This window comes from Emys orbicularis, chromosome 1 (genome assembly GCF_028017835.1).
Source record: "Emys orbicularis isolate rEmyOrb1 chromosome 1, rEmyOrb1.hap1, whole genome shotgun sequence".
NCBI lineage: Eukaryota > Metazoa > Chordata > Testudines > Emydidae > Emys > Emys orbicularis.
The window spans coordinates 148,304,345-148,313,836 of record NC_088683.1 but is presented as its reverse complement, the minus strand read 5'-3'; the positions used below and the strand labels follow the sequence as shown (position 1 = coordinate 148,313,836).

General features: G+C 45.7%; 1 protein-coding gene across 1 annotated transcript; it reads right to left on the bottom strand.

Annotated features, from left to right (window-relative positions):
* Window positions 1-241: 241 nt before the first annotated feature.
* Window positions 242-3,171, bottom strand: SYCE3 (synaptonemal complex central element protein 3). The gene is made up of 2 exons (XM_065410605.1): window positions 3,063-3,171; window positions 242-411 (listed from the first exon to the last, which is right to left on the bottom strand). The coding sequence occupies exons 1-2, from the start codon at window positions 3,169-3,171 to the stop codon at window positions 242-244; spliced, it is 279 nt and encodes a 92-aa protein (XP_065266677.1).
* Between the last annotated feature and the right edge of the window lie 6,321 nt (window positions 3,172-9,492).

The window sequence follows — 9,492 nt, the reverse complement described above, 5'->3', positions numbered from 1 at the left end:
ATAATACTATGCCTAAAATCATAGGATAAGAATAGATAAAAACAGAGACATTGTTAACTTTTTGTTTCAACAATACATGTATTTGGCAGAACACATTTGTATATATAGCCACAACAATAATGCTTAATAAACTAGAAGATAATCCATTTGTAAGGCATCTGTAGATATTTTATGACTGAAAAAAATGAGTCTGAAATGATCTCCTAACTGTTGCAATTTCACCGACCGATATGAGGACTGTTTATTCCTGTTTTTGTTCAGTGCCTTTAGTTTCCTTCAGCATCTCTTGCCAGTTCTTTTCCATCTCTTCTTTGCAGTTCAGGAATGCATCTTCCAGTCGCCTCATGGAGTTGGCCAAGTCTGGGTTGGTACGCATAACCACCATATCATATGCCATCCAGGTTGCCTGCACTGCAACAACCCAACCAACAGATATTAGAAATTCAGCAATGTTGGGATGGCAGATGGCAGGGAAATAATTGATATTCAGGGAAACAGTAGTGGGAATGAATGGGTACCAGTTCTAATCCTTGGCTGAGTGTTCCTACAATGTAATAAACTGAGCAGGGTGGGAAGTGATTTTTTCTGTTCACAGAAAAATCTGCAATTTTGGATTTTTTTCCATTACAAAATAGAGTGAAAACTAAACAAAAAATGAAATTTCTCATGAAACGCAATTAAAAATTTTTGAGTCAATCAAAATGTTTTGTTCCAACTTTGATTTTTTTCATTTTACATTATGTCAAATTTAAAACACTGAAATGAAATGTCACTTCAAAATGGAAAATCAAACCATTCTGTTCTGAAAAAGCTGAAATATAATGTTTCAACCTTACCAAAACACTTTTTCAAATTTTCTTTTGAAACAAAATTTCGTTGAAATCGACAGTTTCTACATTTTGCTTTTGATGAATTGGTATTTTTTGACAGAAAAAGTTCAGTTGGAAAATTCTAATTAGCTCTAATAATAGCCAAAGAGCACACTCAGCTCAGTGTTCACAAGTAACCCTGCAGTAACAAATCAGTTTGCACAATCCCATCTTTCCTAATCAGTCCCACAATATCAAGCCAATGTGAACAGCTCCAAGTACCTAGGCAGCCTACACTAACAAACTACTGTTAAGTATCAGAGGGCTAGCTGTGTTAGTCTGTATCCACAAAAACAACGAGGAGTCCGGTGGCACAATAAAGACTAACAAATTTATTTGGGCATAAGCTTTTGTGGGTAAAACGCCCACTTCTTTATATGGATGGAGTGAAAATTACAGATGCAGTATAATAATGCCTGCATCTGTAATTTTCACTCCATCCATCTAAAGAAGTGGGCGTTTTACCCACAAAAGCTTATGCCCAAATAAATTTGTTAAACTACTGTTAGCAATCCTCTGATAATCAGTTAAGCATTCACCATTAATACCATAGTAAATCGGTACAAACTGCCCATCACCTCACAAGCAGTCCTACAATGAGAAACAATTCACACCCACCAGTGCTCATGAGCATATCAATAAAACTTTATAGCTACTTTTATACAGACTGTCTCAAAATACTATGGAGTTAAAATGTTGGAACCACTAGCAGCATTTCTACACTAATGTTCCTAGCTACTACTGGTGCTGCAGCAGTAAGAAAATTGAAGGAAACTTCTAGTGTAGACAAGACCTTGGAATCTGGTGCTGATATTCATGTTAACAAATCTGAAATTCACTTTCCACAAATATTCTTTAAAACCCACTTAAAATTTTATGATTCTGTAAACATCCCTTTCAATAAATTCATTCACTGGAATATCTGTAGAAAATGGGCACAATGGATACAAACATATTATGAGCAAATTTGATATAAATGTAAATAATTATTTGCTGAAAGATTTTTTTATTTTATTTTTTGCAGTATTTCTCCAGCTCTAGTAGTTAGTGGAGTTTGAGGACTGGGGGTGGGGAAATGTGTGATCTTGCTTTTTTGTAGATGTGAAGGTAAGAAGCAGTATTCTGAGCACACTGAAAAATTAATATATGTGATTTAGGGAAGCTACGCAATAACTAAGAAAATAGCATATGCAGTCCTGTGCTCAGTAACAACCCTGTGATAACAAATCATCATTTGCATAAGTGACTCTATTTACAAACCATGTGACCTTACAATAAAGACACATGCACAGGCATATTGGTGGAGGAAATCACCCCATATTTCACTTTCGAGTATCTTAGATGAGTTGAAAGAGGGACTTTCTGCTGAGACAAGCTCAGCTCTAAGTCTGGTCCTTGATTGGGTGGCACCTCTGCTCATTGGTTATGTCCATTCTAGTGCATGATAAGTAATTTAACACTTAAACTACTAGCGTTTTCCAGAATTGACAATGTAAGCATAGATGAGCACTTTATCTATGATGAGTGGCTAAGATGCTTTAGCTTGCATTGTTTGAAGAGGAGAAGGCTACAGGGAAATCTTAGAAGGGAATCATAAAAATGTGTGGAAAGATTTATCTAAACCCCTTCCCATTATGCATACAAAATTGAGATTAAATTCATCTTTTATTTTCCCAGTTGGATAATTAATGTTTGGCATTCTCTGATCCTGGAGGTACCAGTTCTTCCAAACTGAATCTATGTTTATGTTCTAATTATGTTTTTAAGCTCTGTAAATTCCTTTGTATTATTTTCTGCTCTCACTACCGACTCCTCCCACTTTAGTATTATCTTTGAATTTCATTTATGAGCTGAGCTCAGAAACGCCTTCCAGATTACTAATTATGTTAAATATGACCAGTCTGTTTCTGCAGCCATTTATACCACTGTCTGTAGTAACTAAGGATTTCACGTACTGATGTTCTCCACCAGACACATCCCTCAGTTTAATACATTGTGGTCATTAGTAGAACTCAATCTCATTAACAGATTAGTAGATCTCAATCTTTCTCCTCTTATATTTCTGCTACACAGAGAAGTTTGAAGTCTACTCTCCTCTACTCTTGCATGTTTACTATTATTATTTCTATGCACTGCTGTAATGCCTTCATCCTCTAGCAGCAAATCTATATCCTCCCCAGAAAAAAGCCACACCTGATAGTTTCTCCATTTCTTCCAGAAGTTTTTCTAAATCCCTGTTCAGGTCCTCCAGCATTTTTACCATGTTGTCATAGTTTCTTTCCCGAGGTTCAGATTTGGCCATCTACAGGAAAAGCAAGAGTGGGTCAATTAGGAGGAGTGGGGAGTAAGGAAATAAAACTTTTTCATAATAAGGGGAAAGTAACATTTTAAATTGTATCTCTAATAAGATATGTAAAATTAAATACATTAATATCCTAGATTCACTTGCTAAATTCATGTAGAGCCTGGATGATGCTGTGTGGCTCTTGTGTGTTGCCTAGCACTTTCAATTCACTTTCAAATCAATAGAAGTTTTGGACACAAAGATCAACAGCCTGCCGGCTCAAGCCCATGCTCTTTGTGAACTTTATAGGTCACTGTACTAAATCAGACCATTAGCAGATCATTTCTAATCTTCTGCTATCCTGGACTGGTTCTTCATCCACCTGCTTTGGCAGTTCCCAATACCTGATGCTTCACTGAAAGATGTAAAATCTCCCCCAATACACTAAAACCAAATTTGAGTGTCAAAAGTTAGGCACTTATATACCATATCTGGGCACCAACATAAATAGCCTGATTTTTAGAGATGCTGAGCCTCCACAATTCACTGACCTTAGCAGAAGCTGTAGGAGCTCAACACCTGAAAATCGGGTGACTTGTTTAGGTGCTGAAATACAGATCTAGATACCTAACTTCAGGCAATCAGGTTCCAAAATGTTGGTACTAGCCAATTGTGACCCCAGGGACTATTGTGAAAAGTTCTAGGGGGGGAGCAGGTGAGCCCAAAACATTGAACTAATTATATGTAGCTCTGATGTTAAGAGTTGTGTGTTTTGGTGGTGGGGGTTTTTTTTTTCTGGTAATTTCTGAGTTACATTTGGTGGGCATATTTTTCTAGCTTCTATTTTGAATAAATATTGTCAATAAGGAAGACAATTTTCCCCATGAGATTTAAAAGCGTTTTAAGGAAAAGGTAAGATTTCCAGCCTAAACCCAGACACCCCGATGCTTAAGGCAGCCAGGCCACCACATGCAAATTTCATGAGGAAGCCTGAATATTGAGAGATTCTTTGACTCAAAGCCCTGCTTGTAACAGAACACACACCCTCTTGTCTGTTCCACAATACGAGGTGCTGTTTGCATTCATTCACCGTCTTACACCACTTTTAAGACACAGGAAGCTGTAAAGCTTTGGGCCCCAATACTGCAAAGGGAGCCAGACCCTGGTGTTTGGGCAGAGCACCCCTGACATAGAGCCATAGAATATCAGGGTTAGAAGGTGACCTCAGGAGGTCATCTAGTCCAACCCCTTGCTCAAAGCAGGACCAATCCCCAACTAAATCATCCCAGCCAGGGCTTCGTCAAGCCTGACCTTAAAAACCTCTAAGGAAGGAGATTCCACCACCTCCCTAGGTAACCCATTCCAGTGCTTCACCACCCTCCTCGTGAAATATCCAACCTAAACCTCCCCCACTGCAACTTGAGACCATTACTCCTTGTCCTGTCATCTGGTACCACTGAGAACAGTCTAGATCCATCCTCTTTGGAACCCCCTTTCAGGTAGTTGAAAGCAGCTATCAAATCCCCCCTCATTCTTCTCTTCTGCAGACTAAACAATCCCAGTTCCCTCAGCCTCTCCTCATAAGTCATGTGCTCCAGCCCCCTAGTCATTTTTGTTACCCTCTGCTGGACTCTTTCTAATTTTTCCACATCCTTCTTGTAGTGCGGGGCCCAAAACAGGACTCAGTACTCCAGCTGAGACCTCACCAATGTCGAACAGAGGTGAATGATCACGTCCCTCGATCTGCTGGCAATGCCCCTACTTATTAAGCCCAAAATGCCATTAGCCTTCTTGGCAACAAGGGCACACTGTTGACTCATATCCAGCTTCTGGTCCACTGTAACCCCTGGGTCCTTTTCTGCAGAAATGCTGCCTATCCATTCGGTCCCTAGTCTGTAGCAGTGCATGGGATTCTTCCATCCTAAGTGCACTTGTCCTTGTTGAACGTCATCAGATTTCTTTTGGCCCAATCCTCTAATTTGTCTAGGTCCCTCTGTATCCTATCCCTACCCTCCAGCGTATCTACCACTCCTCCCAGTTTAGTGTCATCTGCAAATTTACTGAGGGTGCAGTCCACACCATCCTCCAGATCATTAATGAAGATGCTGAACAAAACTGGCCCCAGGACCGACCCCTGGGGCCAGGGCCGGCTTTAGCAGGTGCAGGGCCCCACGCTGGGATGCGAATTGTCTTGCGCCCTCCCCCGCCCCCTCCCTGCCCCATTGGATCCCTCCCCAAATCCCCGCCCCCTCCCTGCCCCATTGGATCCCTCCCCAAATCCCCACCCTGGCCCCGCCCCTTCCCCAATCACGCCGCATTCCACCTCCTCCTCCCCCCTCCCTCCCAGGCTTGCGCTGACCAGCTGTATGGTGGCGCAAGCGCTGGAGGGAGGGGGGAGAAACAGGACGCAGCTTTTTTTTTTTTTCCCGCTCCGCCGGCAGCCCCGGACGTTGCGGGGCCCTCTTAGGCGCGGGGCCCTATTCTGGGGAATCGGCTTAAAGCCGGCCCTGCCTGGGGCACTCCGCTTGATCCCGGCTGCCAACTAGACATGGAGCCATTGATCACTACCCGTTGAGCCCAACAATCGAGCCAGCTTTCTATCCACCTTATACTCCATTCATCCAGCCCATACTTCTTTAACTTGCTGGCAAGAATACTGTGGGAGACCGTATCAAAAGCTTTGCTAAAGTCAAGGAATAACCCATCCACTGCTTTCCCCTCATCCACAGAGCCAGTTATCTCACATCACACACATGTGCAATACAACAGGGGACGGATCTTTAAGGTCAAATTGGCAACAGGGGGACACAATTCTTTATTTATCCACAGATGTACAGAGCCCATTCAGAAAAGGGACAATACCTTGGGCGTCGCCTTCAGCCACCGCCCCCAGCAGCTCTTTAGCCCCACCCGCAGCTCTGTGCCCAGGGCAGGGTCTCTGCGGAGCTGCCCGCTCTGTCCCCGCAACGGGGGGGGGGGGGTCCCGCTAACCCCCTGCCCCAGGCTCTGCCCGGGGCATGGGGCTCATTGATCCTAAACACCCGCCGCCCGCGTCCCTGCCCCCGAAGACAGAGCCCCCCTCCCCGCCGGTCCCTATCACTCCTCCCCGGCAGATTCTCCGGCTGGCTCCGCTACTCTGCCCCGGGACAGGGACCCCGGGACCGCCGCCTCCGCCTGCAGCGAGGTGTTTTATAGCCCAGTTTAAACGGCCGCGAGCGCCTCTCCCTCCCTCTTTCCCGCCCAAACCAACTGTCTTCTTCACTCCTCCCCCTCGCGGAGCGCGCGCCGCTCAGACCAATGCGGCTTCTCCGCGCGCCCCAGAAAAGCAGCTTTGTGCCAACTCGCGCGCCTGTCCCCAGCCCACTCCACGCGCTTTCTGCCGTGTCACGTGTCTGCTGCCTCGAACTGAGGAAAAGGAAAATAAAACAGGTGGGCGAGAGCGGGAAACTAAAAACTGATGTTCCCTATTCATCGTCTTCTCTCAAATCGGTCTCCTCACATTCTCCGTCGCACAATAAAATGTACGTTTCACAGTTTAGAGGGAATGAAAAGCAGGATCGGGAGGGGAAATGCTGGGAAGCTGGGTTAATAACTAGAGCGTTGAGGCGTATTAAATCGGGCTGGGGTTTGCGCTGGCTTGACACTCATGTGCCACATTAATTTAAACTAAAGGTTTATTTTTCTCTTTAATATCTAGTTAGCTGGACCTGACAGGCAAGACCCCGACCCCCCCCCCCAACCCCAAAGGGGTAGATGGAAGCAGTCTCCCACGAAGGATTGTACATGTGTTTTTTACACTGAGAGACTCAGGAGCTATAAAAACGTTCCCTGGTCCGTCACACCGCACCATATCAGTCCCTTGGCCCATCTCATCTCAGTAGCAATCCATCCTTTCATCTACTGCAGTGTCATACCGCATGCCCCATACCAGGCTATCAAGCCACTGGTGCATTTAGTGTGGCATCTGACTTTGCTGTATCAGATCAAACCATTGGTCTATTTGGTACTTCTTGCCATGCTGTATCTACCAAACTATTAATCCAGATAAGCTTGTGTCCTGACTCTTGCTATACCACATGATCAAATCGCTGGTCCATTTAGTTGTCTCTCACCTCCTACTTATCACTGGAAACAGTTGGGAAACTGAAAAGCCTGAGATGTTCCTCTTCTCTGACACCACATTTCTTGTTTCTTGCTCCCATTCTACACACATGCCTGGTTTCCTGCTCCATTTAAAAACAAGTGACACTGAATAATTTTAAAATTTTAATTGTTTTAAATTAAAAGAATAATCCATCCCTAATTTTAAGTGAATACTGACAAGAGGGTGGTTAGAGGCTTAATGAATCAAGACATATTTTCCCTGCATGCTGTCTGGAAAAGACACATCTCTCTACTCTCTGTACAATTTAGTTCATGTCACTTTCATGGCTGAGGCTGCTGCAGCACCACAACTTGGGGCATTGATAACTTTGGTTGCACCAAAAGTCCTATGATTTTGGAAACCACCGGCAACCCAGAGAACCTAAGAAACATGGGCGGTGAGCAAAACTTCCCCTGGGAGAGGCTAGCTCCCTGTCCCACCCCTTCTGCTTGTGGCCCCGCCTCTTCTGCCTGTGACCCCACCCACACTCCACCCCAGGACCCGTCCCCTCCTCCACTTCTGCTTGGCCCCCTCCCCGTTTGGCCCCCCCGTCGACGCCACTTGCCACGTTCCCCCTTCCCCCCCCCAGTAAGGTCCCCACTGCCCACTGCTCGCCGCGTCCCTCCTCTACTTCACACCTCCTTCCCCCACCGCCCACAGGGACGCGGCGAGTGTCAGGCAGGGGGGCCTCACGGGGGGTGGTGGAAGAGAGGAGGGATGCGGGGCAGTGTGGGCCTCGCAGGGGAGGAGCAGGGAGTGGAGTGGAGGAGAGGAGGGACTCAGCCAGGCAGTGGCGGGCGGTGGGGGCCTCGGGGAAGGGGCGGAGCAGGGACGGAAAGAGGCAGAGAGCAGGCGCGGCCACCACGGCTTAGCCTCCCCAGGCCTATTATACCCACTGTCTAGTCTAAGAAATCTCTGAAAAGCTAAGTCTCAGGCCAAAAATTTGAGATTAAGTAGGTGTACATCTAGTTTGTCTCTCCATCTGCCTTACAGAATTAGACCAATCTATTCCCATATCAGAAATGTTTGTAGGGTTAGGACTTCAGATCTTGGGACACTGTCTCCATCCTTCTCTTGACCCAAGAAAGCAAGAGACTGGGACTAGGATTTGAATCAGAAACCCTACACCTATGTCCTGGAGGCTGCTGGATTTATGTGTATGTGTGTTTTTATGAAACTGATATTTGATCTGGTCTTGTCATGGATGTTTAATGCAGTATGAGTACAAATTAGGCGGCAAACAACACTTGCTTATCTAATAATTATTCCTTTCCAGAGAAGTACAGGTGTGGGTTTGTCAACAGGTCCAGCTAGGTTTTGGCCCTCCTATAGACTTCCCATTGACAGCTGCAAACACTATGAACATGAATGACAGAGAACAGCCTTGTCAAAACAAAGTATTCATAGGAACATAACAAACAGAGAAGAAAAGGATTAAAACAACAACAGGCCTAGACACTTAGGGGTAGGTTCACAGGAGGGACTTAGGCTAGGTCTACACTACAGCGGGGGTCCGACCTAAGATACGCAACTTCAGCTACGTGAATACCGTAGCTGAAGTTGCGTATTTTAGGTCGGCTTACCTAGCGGTGAGGACGCGGGAAAGTCGACCGCTGCCGCGCTGCCGCCGACTCCGCTGCCGCCTCCTGCCGAGGTGGATTTCCGGAGTCGACGGCAGAGTGATCAGGGATCGATTTTACCGCGTCTTCACTAGACGCGGTAAGTCGATCCCCGATAGACCGATTGCTACCCGCCGGATCGGCGGGTAGTGAAGACAAAGCCTTAGGCATTGTAGCAAGCAGCTTTGCAATGCCTAATTTTTAGACACCATGTGGAATTCACAGCTTGAGTTAGAGGCCCAGGCTTCTTATATAATCAATGGGGATAGTTAGGTAGGGACAGTTCTAAGGGCTGGTGAGCAGGGTGGTCATCCTGGATGCCAGCTTCCAGGGCGCACCATATTGCTTTGTTGCTCAGCTTTTTTTTGCTCTGCTCTGATTGGCAGGCCTTCCCCCTTGGACTGCTCAGCTAGGGGAGCGGGGAGACAGGGTGCTCTCAAAAACATTTCACACTGGCTGGCAACATGGATAGGACTGCTCCTGGAGCTAAGCACGTAAGAGATGGATTCACAAAAGCCAGCAAGTTGAGTGGGTAGCTGCCAAATATAGCCAGGTGGAAATGTAAAGCAGGGTGTA